This window comes from Borostomias antarcticus, assembly GCF_949987555.1.
Source record: "Borostomias antarcticus genome assembly, chromosome: 21".
In the NCBI taxonomy this organism is placed as follows: Eukaryota; Metazoa; Chordata; class Actinopteri; order Stomiiformes; family Stomiidae; genus Borostomias; species Borostomias antarcticus.
In genome coordinates, this window is record NC_140254.1 from 20,347,512 (window position 1) to 20,367,164 (window position 19,653).

At 42.0% G+C, this 19,653-nt stretch overlaps 2 protein-coding genes across 2 annotated transcripts in view; both read right to left on the reverse strand.

The window, feature by feature from the left end:
• The window catches only part of casd1 (CAS1 domain containing 1), a gene marked incomplete at its 3' end in the record, with an annotated part of 21,163 nt that extends 10,924 nt beyond the window's left edge, over positions 1-10,239 (reverse strand). Inside the window, exons 1-8 of the mRNA XM_084455053.1 lie at positions 10,092-10,239; positions 4,403-4,499; positions 4,090-4,210; positions 3,537-3,581; positions 3,298-3,360; positions 2,819-2,863; positions 2,441-2,564; positions 1,169-1,383 (exon numbers count right to left, since the gene is read on the reverse strand). Of these exons, the coding sequence (XP_084311179.1) occupies positions 1,169-1,383; positions 2,441-2,564; positions 2,819-2,863; positions 3,298-3,360; positions 3,537-3,581; positions 4,090-4,210; positions 4,403-4,499; positions 10,092-10,224 (843 nt within the window). The 5' untranslated portion in view covers positions 10,225-10,239. The remainder of the gene's footprint in view (positions 1-1,168; positions 1,384-2,440; positions 2,565-2,818; positions 2,864-3,297; positions 3,361-3,536; positions 3,582-4,089; positions 4,211-4,402; positions 4,500-10,091) is intronic.
• Positions 10,240-17,072: 6,833 nt separating this feature from the next.
• The window catches only part of col1a2 (collagen, type I, alpha 2), a gene marked incomplete at its 5' end in the record, with an annotated part of 28,597 nt that continues 26,016 nt past the window's right edge, over positions 17,073-19,653 (reverse strand). The window contains 4 exons of the mRNA XM_084455054.1: positions 17,073-17,318; positions 18,111-18,353; positions 18,695-18,879; positions 19,202-19,445. Of these exons, the coding sequence (XP_084311180.1) occupies positions 17,172-17,318; positions 18,111-18,353; positions 18,695-18,879; positions 19,202-19,445 (819 nt within the window). The 3' untranslated portion in view covers positions 17,073-17,171. The remainder of the gene's footprint in view (positions 17,319-18,110; positions 18,354-18,694; positions 18,880-19,201; positions 19,446-19,653) is intronic.

A 19,653-nucleotide genomic window follows, 5' to 3' on the forward strand; every position in this document is an offset into this window, starting at 1 on the left:
GACAGAGGAGGAGGGGGGGGAGAGAGAGACAGAGGAGGAGGGGGGGAGAGAGAGAGACAGAGGAGGAGGGGGGGGAGAGAGAGACAGAGGAGGAGGGGGGGAGAGAGAGAGACAGAGGAGGAGGGGGGGAGAGAGAGACAGAGGAGGGGGAGAGAGAGAGACAGAGGAGGGGGGGGGAGAGAGAGACAGAGGAGGGGGGGGGGAGAGAGAGAGACAGAGGAGGGGGGGGGAGAGAGAGAGACAGAGGAGGGGGGGGGAGAGAGAGAGACAGAGGAGGAGGGGGGGGAGAGAGAGAGACAGAGGAGGAGGGGGGAGAGAGAGAGACAGAGGAGGGGGGGGGAGAGAGAGACAGAGGAGGAGGGGGGGAGAGAGAGAGACAGAGGAGGAGGGGGGGGAGAGAGAGACAGAGGAGGAGGGGGGAGAGAGAGAGACAGAGGAGGAGGGGGGAGAGAGAGACAGAGGAGGAGGGGGGGAGAGAGAGAGACAGAGGAGGAGGGGGGGGAGAGAGAGACAGAGGAGGAGGGGGGAGAGAGAGAGACAGAGGAGGAGGGGGAGAGAGAGAGACAGAGGAGGAGGGGGGGAGAGAGAGACAGAGGAGGAGGGGGGAGAGAGAGAGACAGAGGAGGAGGGGGAGAGAGAGAGACAGAGGAGGAGGGGGAGAGAGAGAGACAGAGGAGGGGGGGGGGAGAGAGAGAGACAGAGGAGGAGGGGGGGAGAGAGAGACAGAGGAGGGGGGGGGGAGAGAGAGACAGAGAGGTAAATACACAGTAGACGTTAGTAAAATACACTATTTGCTAATACATTCAAATACTTGGGATGTCTCGGCATACAATGAAACCAATAAAGCAGTAAACTTTCATAATTTTATATCAAATGCATCGAAAATATATAATAATATATAGTAATATCTAGTATTTCAGCACCCCCAGGCCTGATGTGAAGGCATACTGTCAAGTTTCTAAGTGTAGAGGTCAAATGTTGAAACTGTTGGAGAACATACAAGGACTATTGTATACGCGTGTGGGCTATGAAAGACAAACTACTATCCCATTGTGACCAATCATTTAGGGTCCACATTTTTGTCCTAGTCTATTCAGCTTTAACACCAGCGTTTTGGCACTGGCAACCCCCACCAACCCCAGCAGAGACAGGTTGGACCTCCACCCACCACATTCCTGGTGCTCTCGGGCAGGTGCAGGCCATCGGTTGACCGGGCGATGGTTTCCATGGCGGCCTGCCGTGCGGCGGCGAGCAGCCTGACCCTGGCCTTGGCGTTCCTCTTGCTGCCGTTGAGCGCGCCCGCCGCCGCCTCGTTGTAAAGGTCCACCTGCTCGTTAGTGATCATCTTCCTGTTGTCACTCAGCATCTCCTCGTTAACTGGGTCTGGAGAGCGAGCGTGTGTGCATGTGATAACGAGATGACAGAGGAGGCGTGCGTGTGCGCGTGCGTGCGAGAGGGTGTACGTGAGAAATCGAGTCGGTAAACGAGGAAGACAAGGAGAGAAAAAGAAAGAGAGAAAGAATGAGAGTGCTGGTTACACAGCAAGACTAGATCAGATGCTTCGCTGTTTCACACACAATCATCACAGCTCCACCCTCTCTCCCCATTCCCATTGCCCATGGTTAAGCTAACCTCACAGGACCCAGGCTAACAAGCCAACAGGCTAACAAGCTAACAGGCTAACCTCACAGGACCCAGGCTAACAAGCCAACAGGCTAACAGGCTAACCTCACAGGACCCAGGCTAACAAGCCAACAGGCTAACAGGCTAACCTCACAGGACCCAGGCTAGCAAGCCAACAGGCTAACAAGCTAACCTCACAGGACCCAGGCTAACAAGCCAACAGGCTAACAAGCTAACAGGCTAACCTCACAGGACCCAGGCTAGCAAGCCAACAGGCTAACAAGCTAACAGGCTAACCTCACAGGACCCAGGCTAGCAAGCCAACAGGCTAACAAGCTAACCTCACAGGACCCAGGCTAACAAGCCAACAGGCTAACAAGCTAACAGGCTAACCTCACAGGACCCAGGCTAGCAAGCCAACAGGCTAACAAGCTAACAGGCTAACCTCACAGGACCCAGGCTAGCAAGCCAACAGGCTAACAAGCTAACAGGCTAACCTCACAGGACCCAGGCTAACAAGCCAACAGGCTAACAGGCTAACCTCACAGGACCCAGGCTAACAAGCCAACAGGCTAACAGGCTAACCTCACAGGACCCAGGCTAACAAGCCAACAGGCTAACCTCACAGGACCCAGGCTAGCAAGCCAACAGGCTAACAGGCTAACCTCACAGGACCCAGGCTAACAAGCGAAGAGGCTAACAGGCTAACCTCACAGGACCCAGGCTAACAAGCCAACAGGCTAACCTCACAGGACCCAGGCTAGCAAGCTAACAGGCTAACCTCACAGGACCCAGGCTAACAAGCGAAGAGGCCCACCTTGCAGAACCCAGTAGACCTCTCCATCCTGGGCCAGCCTCTCCAGGGGAGAGGAGATGGCCGTCAGATTGACTCTGTACTGCTGGAGGGTCTCTCTGCTGCCACTGTGCAACTTGATGGACCACTGGGAAAGAGAAGGATTACAATAACAAGGTACAGCATGAGAACTCAAAAATGAACTAGACTAGTGAAAATGGGATCGTAGAAAATAATTGTTATATTTTGCCCACAAGAGGGAATTTATAGATCATCTGAATGCAAAGTAATACTTATGGGAATCTTATAGGCTAAATCGGTGTGTCCGTGGTACGGTAAGGTAGGTTGGTGCATTTTTCCCCCATTGAGATCATAAGTATTACGTAAGCATTCAGAACTCACTGTAGCAGCACCAATGACGACCACATCCGGTTTGGTAGAAGAATCCTGTAACAAATAAGACAAAAATCACAGTCAGTAAATACATAGGCCTAATGTGTACACTGACAATCCACTTACCAAGATAGCTACAGTACGGTGGATCAGATAATTGTGTACAATCTCGAAATGTGTCTGAGTGGCACCGGCAACAATCTTGAACTATCGGTGCTATTGTTGTTTGTTCAGTTTATTAGAAACAGACTTGGAATGCCAAAACACAAAAAAACTTTCATCCGAGAGCTGAATCAGCTGAAAATGATGAGCAGCTGGTATTCATGCTTCCTTGCTCTACTAAAGCAACACTGTTTTGCAAGCACAGCTACAGTGATTGGTCTTGCGGAGTGCAGACTTAAAAGGTTAACACACTTCCCATGGATAATTGTGCTAATACTTAATTGCAATGTCGCACACAGAAAAGACCATGGGGGTCCACTTCTCACCTCGGCCCATCCTAGCAAGCGCTCTTTCATGGAGTTATTTGCCTCAGGATACCACAGGAAGTCCTATCCACAAACAGGATGCAATCAGTACATCGCCACAGGAAAACTCCATAAAAATAAACATGGAACTGCTGGGGGGAACGAGCTAAAATTATATCTGAGTGAAATAGTACACATTAAGTAAGATAGACTTTAAATATCTGGACTGATGTTGACCAGAGCAGCTACAAACAGCTCACCACGTTCACGGACGAGGTTTCGTCTTCAAAGGGAATGTTCTCATGCTGGAAGGGATGAGAGGAAAACAAACAGTGAATGCTCCCCCCTTTATCTAGCAAGAGCCTGACTTTACCAGAACCCCTGTTTACGCAGTTATCTCATCTATTTTAAAAGCATTACACCGTGTCCTAACTACACACGAGCGAGCGTCAGCGACAAAATGCGTTCCATTGCTTTGTTTTCTATTGTTATGTCCTAACTGGACGCGAGCGACGCAGCGTGACGTTTTAACTGCCCTTTTGACGCTCGCCCTGTTCCTATTTTCCTCCTGTCGCTCGCGTTGACAGGCGTTCGTTCTTTAACTGTCTTCAGTTGGAAATATAGACAAATGACGTAACAGAACAGGAAATTGAACGGTTTCAGTTAGGACAGCAAGCATGCGATGTCGCGTTCTGTTGCTCGCGTCGCAAGCAGTTAGGACACGGTGTTACACTACTGGATACGTCAAACTACCAAATAAAGATGAACATGAACACAAGTCCACATTTTTGTTTGGGTGTGTTTGTTTCGTACCTTGTTTCCATCCTCTCTCTGTTCAGGATCGATAATTTTGATGAATGAGTAGAAGAGCTGCCTGATCCTCGAATCACCAACAAATGCTACCCTTTTCTCAGAGAGGCAAGTGGTTGCTTCACTGTGGGGGGGGGGGGGGAGATTATGACTTAGGCTACTGAAACACTAAACCAACCAGACCTACTGCTGATGACAAACAGCACAGCAAACACACAAAATCACACACATGCCTGGAGCAGTGTACACACGCACACAAAACCAGACAAACGTACACATACACAAACTATATATTCCCCCCACTGGCGTGACTCACGTGCTTTTGTATTTGTGCATCATGCAGCCATAGGGCTGCCATACGTTCTCCCCCAAGAAGCGTCCGCTGGACAGCAGCCACTCGCATGTGTCCCCACCTGCAGGCAGAAGACACGGCGTCAGCGAGGCGGACAGCAAAACACTGACATTACAGACAAGCACAGACAGCCTACCACAGGTGTGCATCCACACACACATACACCCCCCGAATACTATGGATGTACAACTGACACCTCCAGAGTACTCTGGCTTTTCAGCATGGTCAAAGGACCGGTGCACAATGTACGGCTTGGCTAGACAGGCCCATCTCTCTCTGGTGAAGCCAGCAACATGTCAGCTCAAGTCTCTCCAACTATTCACTGGTGCTAAAAGTGAATGAGCCCCATCTGCCAATGAATCAATGCAAACACACCAATGATGGAGAGCGCTGAGAGGAGGTGTCCCAGCCAGCCAGACATGAGCAGAGCTCTGCATGCACACACAGAGCCCTCTGTGTCCCACTCCCACCCACAGACAAAGCCCACTGTATGCCGTCCATCCTGGATGTGTGTGCATGCCAGATTTGAATAATGATTCACAAATGGCCGCTTCTGCTTCCTGTCCTCGTTATTTGCATTAATGGAATAGCACAATCATGCACACACAGTGTAGTAGGCCTGTGTGGACCTTTTCATGTCTGCCCCTCAGCAATGAGGTACTTAGTTCCTTTAACAGGCAAATGTCAGATTTGTCTAATTAATTCAGGTAGGTAAGTTGCTGGCACAATATCCCATACACCTTCCTACAAGAATGACTGACTTGGTTAACTAGCTAGTTAAAGTTAGGCTTAGCCTAGCAAGTGAATCAGAAAACTAGCACCAGTCAGGGCAAGAGGTTCGGGCACCACACCCCCAGGGGTACACGACAAAGGAAGCTACAAAATTCACCTGCTCATCTTAACATATACTTAATGAGCGAAACAGTGAGAAAATAGATGCTCAGCAATGCTAGCGTTACAGTATCCACTCTCAGCCATCATATAGGACAGTGACCATCCGTGTTAGAGCTTTCTCAAATGGAGCTAAGGCCTGTGTGATGTTTTTTAGTTGCTGTGTGAAACCAAACCTAAACTAAATCCACACAGCCCAAACCACAAGGGGTCTTGCCTACAACACTGAAAAAAACTAACGTTTTCCATACCATAGGGGACTTTTTTGATTTGTGAGTAAATAGTGAATGAGCGCCTTATGGTGATATAGTTGACATTGTAAAGCTCGCTATTATGTCTCGTTAATTAGGGGTCACCCAACACAGGACCCCACTTGACGCCTTTGATGTTTTCAGAGCACATATTTTAAGGTTTAGCTACAATATTTTAAAAACAACGTCACTGCTACTGTGCTAAAATGAGAGAACATAATACTAGGTCTCTACAGTGACAATTTTGTCAAACGAATAAATGGCCAAACATGATTTTTCTGATATGTGCGCTACAGTAGTTTGACTGTTATACGAAGGCAAAATATACATAGGATTAACTATTTAAACGATATTCAGAAATCGCTAAAACGGGGTTGAACTCCATAGAAATAACGTTAAACTCGCATACGTGACCCCATAGCTACTAAGGTTAGTTATGATAAAGTATACGTGTGTAGTCTAAGGTTAGTTATGATAAAGTATACGTGTGTAGTCTAAGGTTAGTTATGATAATGTATACGTGTGTAGTCTAAGGTTAGTTATGATAAATGATACGTGTGTAGTCTAAGGTTAGTTATGATAAAGTATACGTGTGTAGTCTAAGGTTAGTGGTTAATGTAGCTAGCTCAAGCCAGATACAACTGTAAAGGAACTAGCTAACACTCACCAACCAAACATGTTAGCTAGTTAAAGGGACAATAATAAATGGGGCATTATGGTGCGTTCGTTTGTGGTCGGAGGTGGCAAGTCGCAAGTGGCAAAATACCTACCTCCGACCTGTGTGCATTCGAGCTATATACCATTATATCACAGTTACCTAGTTATATCTATATACCATTATATCACAGTTACCTAGTTATATCTATATACCATTATATCACAGTTACCTAGTTATATCTATATACCATTATATCACAGTTACCTAGCTATATCTATATACCATTATATCACAGTTACCTAGCTATATCTATATACCATTATATCACAGTTACCTAGCTATATCTATATACCATTATATCACAGTTACCTAGTTATATCTATATACCATTATATCACAGTTACCTAGTTATATCTATATACCATTATATCAGTTACCTAGTTATATCTATATACCATTATATCACAGTTACCTAGTTATATCTATATACCATTATATCACAGTTACCTAGTTATATCTATATACCATTATATCACAGTTACCTAGTTATATCTATATACCATTATATCACAGTTACCTAGTTATATCTATATACCATTATATAACAGTTACCTAGTTATATCTATATACCATTATATCACAGTTACCTAGTTATATCTATATACCATTATATCACAGTTACCTAGTTATATCTATATACCATTATATCACAGTTACCTAGTTATATCTATATACCATTATATCACAGTTCCCTAGTTATATCTATATACCATTATATCAGTTACCTAGTTATATCTATATACCATTATATCACAGTTACCTAGTTATATCTATATACCATTATATCACAGTTCCCTAGTTATATCTATATACCATTATATCACAGTTACCTAGTTATATCTATACACCATTATATCACAGTTACCTAGTTATATCTATATACCATTATATCACAGTTACCTAGTTATATCTATATACCATTATATCACAGTTACCTAGTTATATCTATATACCATTATATCACAGTTACCTAGTTATATCTATATACCATTATATCACAGTTACCTAGTTATATCTATATACCATTATATCACAGTTCCCTAGTTATATCTATATACCATTATATCACAGTTCCCTAGTTATATCTATATACCATTATATCACAGTTCCCTAGTTATATCTATATACCATTATATCACAGTTACCTAGTTATATCTATATACCATTATATCACAGTTCCCTAGTTATATCTATATACCATTATATCACAGTTACCTAGTTATATCTATATACCATTATATCACAGTTACCTAGTTATATCTATATACCATTATATCACAGTTACCTAGTTATATCTATATACCATTATATCACAGTTACCTAGTTATATCTATATACCATTATATCACAGTTACCTAGTTATATCTATATACCATTATATCACAGTTCCCTAGTTATATCTATATACCATTATATCACAGTTCCCTAGTTATATCTATATACCATTATATCAGTTACCTAGTTATATCTATATACCATTATATCACAGTTACCTAGTTATATCTATATACCATTATATCAGTTACCTAGTTATATCTATATACCATTATATCACAGTTACCTAGTTATATCTATATACCATTATATCACAGTTACCTAGTTATATCTATATACCATTATATCACAGTTACCTAGTTATATCTATATACCATTATATCACAGTTACCTAGTTATATCTATATACCATTATATCACAGTTACCTAGTTATATCTATATACCATTATATCACAGTTACCTAGTTATATCTATATACCATTATATCACAGTTACCTAGTTATATCTATATACCATTATATCACAGTTACCTAGTTATATCTATATACCATTATATCACAGTTACCTAGTTATATCTATATACCATTATATCACAGTTACCTAGTTATATCTATATACCATTATATCACAGTTACCTAGTTATATCTATATACCATTATATCACAGTTACCTAGTTATATCTATATACCATTATATCACAGTTCCCTAGTTATATCTATATACCATTATATCACAGTTCCCTAGTTATATCTATATACCATTATATCACAGTTACCTAGTTATATCTATATACCATTATATCACAGTTACCTAGTTATATCTATATACCATTATATCACAGTTACCTAGTTATATCTATATACCATTATATCACAGTTACCTAGTTATATCTATATACCATTATATCACAGTTACCTAGTTATATCTATATACCATTATATCACAGTTACCTAGTTATATCTATATACCATTATATCACAGTTACCTAGTTATATCTATATACCATTATATCACAGTTCCCTAGTTATATCTATATACCATTATATCAGTTACCTAGTTATATCTATATACCATTATATCACAGTTACCTAGTTATATCTATATACCATTATATCAGTTACCTAGTTATATCTATATACCATTATATCACAGTTACCTAGTTATATCTATATACCATTATATCAGTTACCTAGTTATATCTATATACCATTATATCACAGTTACCTAGTTATATCTATATACCATTATATCACAGTTACCTAGTTATATCTATATACCATTATATCACAGTTACCTAGTTATATCTATATACCATTATATCACAGTTACCTATATCTATATACCATTATATCAGTTACCTAGTTATATCTATATACCATTATATCACAGTTACCTAGTTATATCTATATACCATTATATCACAGTTACCTAGTTATATCTATATACCATTATATCACAGTTACCTAGTTATATCTATATACCATTATATCACAGTTCCCTAGTTATATCTATATACCATTATATCACAGTTCCCTAGTTATATCTATATACCATTATATCACAGTTACCTAGTTATATCTATATACCATTATATCACAGTTACCTAGTTATATCTATATACCATTATATCAGTTACCTAGTTATATCTATATACCATTATATCACAGTTACCTAGTTATATCTATATACCATTATATCAGTTACCTAGTTATATCTATATACCATTATATCACAGTTACCTAGTTATATCTATATACCATTATATCACAGTTACCTAGTTATATCTATATACCATTATATCACAGTTACCTAGTTATATCTATATACCATTATATCACAGTTACCTAGTTATATCTATATACCATTATATCACAGTTACCTAGTTATATCTATATACCATTATATCACAGTTACCTAGTTATATCTATATACCATTATATCACAGTTACCTAGTTATATCTATATACCATTATATCACAGTTATCTAGTTATATCTATATACCATTATATCACAGTTACCTAGTTATATCTAGTGCATTCGAGCAACTGGGGGCTGAGAAACATCCGAATTTGCGACGAGGAAGTGCGAGTTCATGCGGTGTTTTATTTAATCATTCCTAGTAGCAAGTCGCAATTTGCCACCTCCCAGTTATAAACGAACGCACCATAACTATAGTTAACGTAAGATATCTAGTTAACGTTAAGGGCAGTTATCTAGGTCCGATCACTATGGGCACACACATCTTTATTGCGTTAGCCTTCACAGCTAACATGAGCTATCCCGTGCAATACCATAGGCGTTTGATTGAGATGTTTAATCAGATATTCTTTGGGTGAGACTTTCCCCTCCGTGAACCTGCAAGCTAGCAATGTTAGCTGTTATTATTTATGTTATTAAATGACTGTAATGTAATGTAATGTAATGTTATTAGCTGGCTAGTTTAATGTGAGGTTTATCTAGCTAACACTACGGTGGCCTGCTGGCTGATTCCTCCACATCCATGGCTGATTACTCACCCCCACAGTACCGTGAAACTGTGTGAAACACAAGCAGTACGACGACGACGACGAGAGATAATAGTTTGGCATTTTTTATGTTAAAATACTGATTTATTTCCCGTTTGCCTAGGCTATAGGCCAGGACCGCCATCTTGGCACCTCCATGACAACAAGCAGACAGATGGGGTGCAGCGGAGTGGTCTGGAGCCGGGTGCTCCTCGGCCTCTGTCCGTGTGCGTCCGCCACACAAGAATGTAGTACCACAACCCACCGGTAAGGGTCCTACACAACCACAACCCACCGGTAAGGGTCCTACACAACCACAACCCACCGGTAAGGGTCCTACACAACCCACCGGTAAGGGTCCTACACATCTTTTCCAATATCGATAATACAAATTTGCACACAAACTAGACCAGGCCAAGCCTGGTTTATGGGCTGGTGCAGGCTTGTTTCTCTTCAGGACTGATTAGTAGGACGGAACCAGCTAGCCATGTTATCGAAATAGCTGTGAACTGGAATGACATGAAATGTAACGTCTGCTAAATTAAGAAAGTAATTTATTTGTAGGCTTCAAATCCTCTTATTTCACTCAATGGCCTTTGTGCCTTGGCATGTATGGAGTTTGATTTGTGGCTTTATTACATGTGAGAAAATTACCGAAGAGCATTAGGGCCAACAGCTGAGTTTTTTTTTTTTAAGCTTTTGAGTTTAAAGTCAGAAATTCTCACTTTAATCTCAGAAGTTATTTCTGACTTTTTTCTCAGAAATACTGACTTCAAAGTCAGAAATCTGAGTTTTTTTCTCAGAAATTCAGACTTTAATCTCAGAAATTCAGACTTTAATCTCAGAAGTTATTTCTGACTTTTTTCTCTGAAATTCTGACTTTAAACTCAGAAGTTTAAAAAATAAATAAACTGAGTTGTTGGCCCTAATGCTCTTCCATAGAAAATAAATGATATGAGAGAAGAAGAAAAAAATTGAGAGAAGAAGTTTTCACACTGATAGCAAAAAATAATAATATTTGAGACTAGAAAAAGTTTTGTGAGAAAGTATTTTGTCAGAATATCAAAAATAATAATTTGAGATTTTAAAAATGCTTTCCGAGAAGAAGAAAAAACTCTCAAAGAACTTTTTTTTACTCTCAAATATATATTTTTTTGCTATCAGTGTGAAAACATTTTCTCTCAAAAAAATTGTTTCTCTCAAAACATTTTTCTTCTCTCTCTCAAAAGTCTTTGCTCTCGTGTCAGGATTTTGCTTTCGCTATGAATATAATGTCATGGGCGGGGCCACATTCCTATTGGCCAGTCTCTTGGGAGTCGAATTCAACTGAATCATTCATCCACCATGGTTGATTCACCGGCATAGATGCGCTGCGTTATTTGGGAGCGGAGACTCCAATGTTTGGGTAAGATGATGACACACACAACTCGATGGGTAGCTAGCTGAGCAAGTTGGTTATCAAAATCATTCCTATAATGAATCCCTTTTCTCACCTAACATTATTTTACCGAGATTGTGTTATTAACGTACACGTGCACACAGACATACACCAGCCCATTTCAGGCTTTAGGCCTGGGCCATAGCAAACACACACCAGTATTTGCCATGTCTCTCCTATGATGCTTTTTTAGCCTCTCTTACTCTGAAATGTAATTTAATGTAATGTATTGCTTTATAAATGTTCTTAGCCGGTAGACAAACATACTCCTGGAGCTTGCTTGATCGCCTTGTTGAGAGGGGTCAGGGAAGAATTTTTACAGCTCACTTATCTGGCCCCCGGGTGATTACTGTTTTTTTGCTTCCCTCTGGAATATGTAGAGAGTGGGTCGTATGCCCACCTCCCTTGTTCTCTGTAAAGCGCATTGTGTTGCCTCTGGGTATGAAATGCGCTATACTGTATGGCGTTTTTTTTTTCAGACCAAATTTATTTTTATCTACAATCTTCATGAACATTAACAGGTATGTAGTACAAGCCATTCTGATCAGAGATCTGTCACCCAGGGGTGTCTAGTCCATTCCTAGTCCGAACAGTGACAAATCTATTTATTTCCACCTGAAAAAAAACATAAGGGTTATGTATGGCGTTTTTTTTTTTTAAACCAAATTTATTTCTACCTACAATCTTCATGAACATTCACAGGTATGTAGTACAAGCCATTCTGATCAGAGATCTGCCACCCAGGGGTGTCTAGTCCATTACTAGGCCGAGCAGTGACAAATCTAATTATCTCCACCTGAAAAAAAACATAAGGGGTATGTACTGTACAAATAAAGCTTTGATTGATTGATTGATTGAAACTCTATGAAATCAGCCAGGTATATTGTCATTAATTTAAACAGTTCCCTTTGCTTCCCAACCACAATGTCATCTACTTCCTGTTGCTGCATTTCTAATGTTCTTTCATGTTTTTGAGCGCAATCAAGCGAGCAGCGTTCCATAGGCCTAGATAAGGCCTGCCATATTACTGGCAACCCAGAGCACGCACAGGCAAACAGACACCTTGTGCAGACAGAGACCGTACAGCAGGTTCACCTAACGGGCAGTTTAGTGAAACTCAGTATTTTTATTGAAAATGGTCCAACAGTAAAGTCCCCAGTCAATCGACAGGTGAAAAAAAGCTTGAAATGAGGGTCCGCTGCTCCTGGGTCCTTTCCCTGGGGGGCTCCGGTCCCAGCAGGGGGCTCTCTGGGGCGTTTCCCTGGGGGGCTCCGGTCCCAGCAGGGGGCTCTCTGGGGCTCCGGTCAGCTCTGCTACTGTTCTCTCAATCAATCAATCAATCAATCAATCAATCAATCAATCAATCAATCAATCAATCAATCAATCAAAGCTTTATTTGTATAGCGCATTTCATACCCAGAGGCAACACAATGCGCTTTACAGAGAACAAGGGAGGTGGGCATACGACCCACCCCTACATATTCCTCTCGAGCACCTCTCCTGCGATGCCTTTTGTTCTCCCACTGCCGGGCCGATGCGGAGCACCTGCTGCTTGCAGGCTTCGTCGGGCTGCTTTCATGATATGCTGCAGCTGAGCAGCTGTAGCCTGTGGTGTCTCCCTCTCACCACCTCCCGTCGCTGTCCAGGGCACTGAAGCGGAACCGCCCATCGCTGTCCAGGGTACTGAAGCGGAACCGCCCATCGCTGTCCACGGTACTGTGTTGGGGTATCTAATGTCCAGGGTACTGTGTTGGGGTATCTAATGCCAAGTTCACACTACACAACTTTCAGAGTCATCAGATCGCTGTACTGCACACATTACGCGCCTGTCTGTCTTGTAATTGGGTCGTTGTGAGCTTCACACTACATGACTGATGGTGACGAGGGGTCACACATAGAGATGTAACGGTATGAAAATTTCACATCACAATTATAGTGACCAAAATTATCACGGTTATCAGTATTATCACGGTACTGTTTAAATATGCTGAAAACTTTCAAAAATGACACTGAAAACATTTCACTAAGTTTTATATTGAAAACCACAAATAGTTATCAAATATCTGTACTATGCACTTTTTGTTTGCATAAACATTAAAATAATGCGTCTTGGAGACTGTTGCTAGCTTTGGTTGATGATGGACAGTATTTACAGTAGAGTTTTTCAAAGCATGGTAATAGTGAACACGGTTTTAGTGATCATTTTGTCGAGATACATTTAATCAAATGTTATCACCGTTTGTCATTATACCGGTTATTGTTACATCCCTAATTTGGGATTAGAAGTCCAATGATGCCACCAGTGGTTATCTTGACCCAGAAAACATAGGATTCGTATATTTATTTATGTTTCTAGGTTGACTAGAAGTCAAGATAGTGCAAATTATGTATTTTAGGGCGGCCATTTTGAAAATCAAAAATGGCAGCCTTGCAGGTGTCTGTGCAAATGGCAACATTACTTTTTGGATTCCCCATGCTCTGAGGATTCCCAAAAAATTTATGGCTTTTCTAATCTCCCAAAAATCTTGAACAAAAAAACTAGACTAGATGATCTGTCCACAGGTAGAGAATGGTCCATGTATGGGACATCAGGGTTATACTAGTCTCACAATGCCAGAACTCGTGAGTCTAGAATTGTCTTAATCTGGGCCTGTGTGTGTGTGTGTGTGTGTGTGTGTGGGTGTGTGTGTGTTTGTGTGTGTGTGTGTGTTTGTGTTCATGGATGCATGGGTCTCACCCATATCAAGGCTTAAGCACATGGCCAATTTCAGAGTCCTGTTTAAGATGAAGTCTTGTAGCCTATGAATTAAATTGCTTTGCCTTTTGTTATTCACCATTGTTGAATGTATGTTTTGCCTTTTGTTATTCACCATTGTTGAATGTATGTTTTGTAACGAATACACTGATTGATTGTTTCATTTTACTATTTGGCTAATAAATCTATTAACCTCCATGCATCACAAGTACCCGATCCTTCTCATTTACTATCTTATCCCAGGTATTGTTACGCATATGTCATTATTTCTATTTTGTACAGTGTAGTCTTATGTGGGTAGATGTAGCTAAAAGTCAAGGTACAGTAGCACTGTCCATGGGGTTGATATAAACGTTGGCTTTCGACGTCAAGGCGCTAGTGTGAGCCCAGCATACAGAGAGTTGGGCCATGATGCATCCTTCCACCGAGTTTCATGAAAATCAGGCTAGTAGATTTTGCTAACAGACAAACACATCCATGCACACACACCACCGAAAACATTACCTCTCGTCCTGCACTGTTGCTGGGGCAGAGGCAATGAATCATCCCTAAATGACCCCTAATCCATTGTATTCAGTGCTGATTGTGCCTCTTTGTCGTGTTACAGTCTCCCGTCTGGGAATTTCAGTCGTTGTAGGAAGAACATTCGCATGCATCCGCGGATCCTTATTGGGCGTAACTGGTAGCGTACTGAAACTGGAAACTGAATCTGCATAGCGTACTGAATGTGCTGTTCTGGATTAGAGATATTTTAGAAGTGACCTGGGAATGGGAGCAAACCAGGGATCAAGGATGGACAATCCAGATAATCTACAGTATCACATGTGTTTTGTAACTCTCTTTTTGACCACTGGGTGGCGCTAAGTCCTTGGCCCACTGTTAGACTTACAGATAAGGATATCGCCCTGGACCAGGTCTATGTTAGACTAAGACAAACATTTAAATAAATTAAATAAAACAAGAACCACAGAACATTATACTTTATCGCCTGCTGTAAAGCTCTGGATTAAAAAGGAAGAGCATTTATAAAGGTGAATAGCATCTCCTGAATCCTTCCTTCCACTTCTACTGCTCTGCTCTGGATGTGATCTGATCATGTGATCTGATAGAGACCCAAGATTCCATCTGTTTCTCCATGGATTTGATTGGTGCTTAAAAGAAGGAGGCTGGAGCATGACCAGAGATGGAGTACAGCCTTAACACTATTAGACCACAGCCATCTAGTTCATCTTCTTTAGCTGATTCTAGATCTGTATGGAGTAAAGCCTCAACACTGTTTTGACCAGAGCCATCCAGTTCCTCTTCTTTAGCTGATCCTAGATCTGTTCTCTGAGGCTCCGAGGTCTCTGTTTGCCACTGAGGGGCGCTAGAGGTCAACATCATTGCCCCAGACATTAATAAAACATATACAGTATACAATTCTTGAAATTATTTGTATTTGAGGTCAGCAGTTTGGAGACTGTTCCGTTGGTTACAGTGTACTGGGCAAACTACAAATGAAGAGAAAACACAGTTTTTTGCAAAAGAGCGTTTTGAACCCACTTCTATCCATCATGCATATCAATAACCTACTTATAATTTTCATGCATCACTGGAGAGGACTTCTGCTCAAGCCGTTAAGATCCAAATCACACCTCTTTATTGGAATATAAAAAGCTGTGTTAATGTATTGAATCATACCAACAACACCAGTAGCATCGGATGCATTGGAAAATGTATTTACAAGCAAAGTTTGTAATTGAACATTGGCAACTGTAGACAGTCATTTACAACAAGTATACAGCTTCTCCAACAAGCAAAGCTGATGTGCTAAAAAAAAAAGATGTGATGATTTAAGAGATAGTCGACTGTACTAGTTGTGGTCTTGCGTTTTTGTAGCTTTCGTCTAGGATACTAGGTTACATAAAGAGTTTAATTTCTTTGGTCTAAACCCAAAAAACAACAACGATCTTTTAACTCCAACCTCATTTAATGGTATCATCATCATTAAACATGAAAGCACTTAAGTCATTGAATGGTGTTTTGGAACATTGGACATGCTTTATTTCAGAACTTTTCACAATTTATTTAAACATCTCACATATACAAAATAGGTACAATAAACTTTGTGGTTTCGTTTTGAGAGAGAGAGGCCGCCTAAAACCCATTCAAAAATGGTTGAAATGTGCTGTCAAAATGAACAGTGATGGGGATTTGAAGAGAAAATGCTTGGACAAAAGAAAAAAACCTTCTAGACAAAAATAAAATAAAACACAAAAAAAAACAAAGTCAAAACCAGACAAACATCAGATTTAGGAACATTCCACCTGCTTAAAATGGGGGGTTATCAGGGGGGACCTGTGCAAGACTCCTCAAAGTCAATACAAAGTAATACAGTGAAAGTGGTTTCCTCCACAGCTGCATGTTAGCACCATAGATCTCTGCTTCAAGTAATTGAGCACCTTTCATACAGGACAGAGCTTGAAGCGTTAGAACTCATAACATCTAGGTTGTGGATCAGGTTTTTCAATATTATTTCCTAAAGTACAGGCATGAGGTAGTTTAAACCATTTTATTTTGGAAAAAATTGTGGTTTTAAACCTCCTCTTTGGAAGATATACAAAGACCACAAAGTGATGCATACTTTCAGCGTTTTTATTACACTTCTTTTATTTTTTACAAAATGATGACATGTCCCACAACAAGGTGTTTTCCCGCGTCTCTTTGGGTTGCTGTATTAATTTGCATTGCACAACGCTCCGTCAGTCCGTTAGTCCTCTCCCATAGCGGCCCGGCTTAAGCAAGTGGATGCGCAGAGAAATCGGCATTCAGTATAAAAAAACAACACAGAAAGAAGGGCAGAGATTTTTTCACTTTTTCTTTCTTTCTCTCTTTTTTTTTTAATTTATCATGAGTCTATTTATTTGAAACAGACTGGGCCAATGTCCAAACCAAACTCCTGGTCAGCTCCACCAATGTCCAAAGGTGCAATGTCGAGGATGGGAAGGCGAGAAGGTTTATTTGTTCTGTATTCAATGACTGTCTTGCTCCACTCGCCAGTGTGTCTCTGCAGCGGTGAGAAACGAGAAGAACAGAGTTGGATTCAGAAGAGAGCGCTGCAGCACATCACACTAGAAAACACACATCGTTTGCGCACCATAACGCCCTGAGAGAACCGTAACGCCCTGAGAGAACCATAACGCCCTGAGAGAACCATAACGCCCTGAGAGAACCGTAACGCCCTGAGAGAACCATAACGCCCTGAGAGAACCATAACGCCCTGAGAGAACCGTAACGCCCTGAGAGAACCATAACGCCCTGAGAGAACCGTAACGCCCTGAGAGAACCATAACGCCCTGAGAGAACCATAACGCCCTGAGAGAACCGTAACGCCCTGAGAGAACCATAACGCCCTGAGAGAACCGTAACGCCCTGAGAGAACCGTAACGCCCTGAGAGAACCATAACGCCCTGAGAGAACCATAACGCCCTGAGAGAACCGTAACGCCCTCAGAGAACCATAACGCCCTGAGAGCACACATAGTTGTCCTTCTCCTAACCATCAGATTACAAAACAAACCATGCACTATACAGGCCTACACCTTCCACATGCAATCACTCATTCAGCTGCCCCTGGCACTAGAAACAGGGTTCTCTATGTCAGTATAGTCTACATCTTTCCAATCTATCATGTAGTCTACATGTGCCCAGTCTACAATATATATATATATATATAAAACCCCAAATCTCCCCCAGAATGAGGGAGAAGGAACTAACAGAGAAAAGGGACGCCTGCTTCTTTGGGAGAACAGCAGGAGCGAACGTGTCTCGGGAGGCGGAAGGTGTGCTGCGCTACTCACAGTGCAGCCGTCCTCCAGGACGCTGAAGGTGAAGCGGCTGTTGCCCTCGGCCCTCAGCTCCACGTCGTTGGAGCCCTGCAGCAGCACGGCCTTCTTCAGGTTGCCGCTCTCTGCGTCCATGTAGGCCACGCTGTTCTTGCAGTGGTAGGTCACGTTCTGGCTGGCCTGGTTGGCCAGCAGACGCATGAAGGCCAGCTGGGTGGCCATGCTCTGGGGGCTCAGGGTCTCGTCGTTGTAAGCAAACTGGAAGAAACATGGCGTGTGTTTTTTTTTTTGTAGGGTTTCAGGATTCAGAGTTAGTTTCCTAAGGTGTGTGTAGTTCAAGACACAGTTGTGTTCCGTGTGGAGGATGTGTAGAATACTGTGGTGGATGTATTTGGTGGTGGATTTGGCTATGCGGATTGATCAAGATTTGAATTGGTTTAAATACGTATACCTTAAGAAATAACACCAAACATTAGTATTGATTAATCCTATCTGGTTACGGGATGGGAGTGTTTACCAATGCGATAGGTCTTTCATCTATCCTCATTAACCAATCACGTCATTCCAATAACCGTTGGTCTCTCTCTCAGCCAGCTCACCTCAGTACCACCGTTGATGGTCTCTCCGAACCAGACGTGCTTCTTGTCCTGGGCGCTCCTGTACCAGTTCTTGCGGCCGATGCTCTCAGGATGGGAGTAGATGCAGGTCTGGCCGGTGGAGAAGTCGCAGAAGACCTTGATGGCGTCCATGATGCAGCCCTGGTTGGGATCGATCCAGTAGTATCCTAGCAGGGAGGACGAGAGAGAGAGAGATTATCTCATGTCATGTTTTATAGTAATATACTATATTTCTATATAAAGGAGTGTAACAGGTTTTAGAGGAACTACAGTAGCACCAGGCCTTAGATGCTAGTTTCACATCCGAACGATGGACTTCATGGTTTCTAATAACCAGGAGGGCTCTATGGAATTAGAGAAGGGCTATCGAGACAGAGGTGGGGGAAAGAAGAGCATGTAGGTGAGGAGATGTTTGTTTTACACAGACACACACACACACACACACACACACACACACACACACACACAGACCGGCTCCAGCCTACTCACCACTGCTCCATTCGGGGTGGGTGAGACGGATGTCGCGGCAGGTGCGGGCGGGGTTCTTCTTGGATCCCTCGGGCGTGAGCAGGTTCTCGATCTGGGAGTTCAGGGACTTGATGGTGGCGTCCACTTCGTAGTCCTTGGCCCTGAGGGCGGGCTGGTCGGCCCTGTACTCGTCATAACCAGAAGGTTCGTATCCGCCACCGGGGAGACCGGGGGGTCCGGCGAGACCGGGAGATCCAGGAGGACCCTGAGGTGGAGTGGAGAGTTAGCTAAGAACCGCTAAGAGCTAAACAAGTCAGCTTAAGAACGGCTAAGAGCTAAACAAGGCATCTTAAGAACCGCTAAGAGCTAAACAAGTCAGCTTAAGAACGGCTAAGAGCTAAACAAGGCAGCTTAAGAACCGCTAAGAGCTAAACAAGTCAGCTTAAGAACCGCTAAGAGCTAAACAAGTCAGC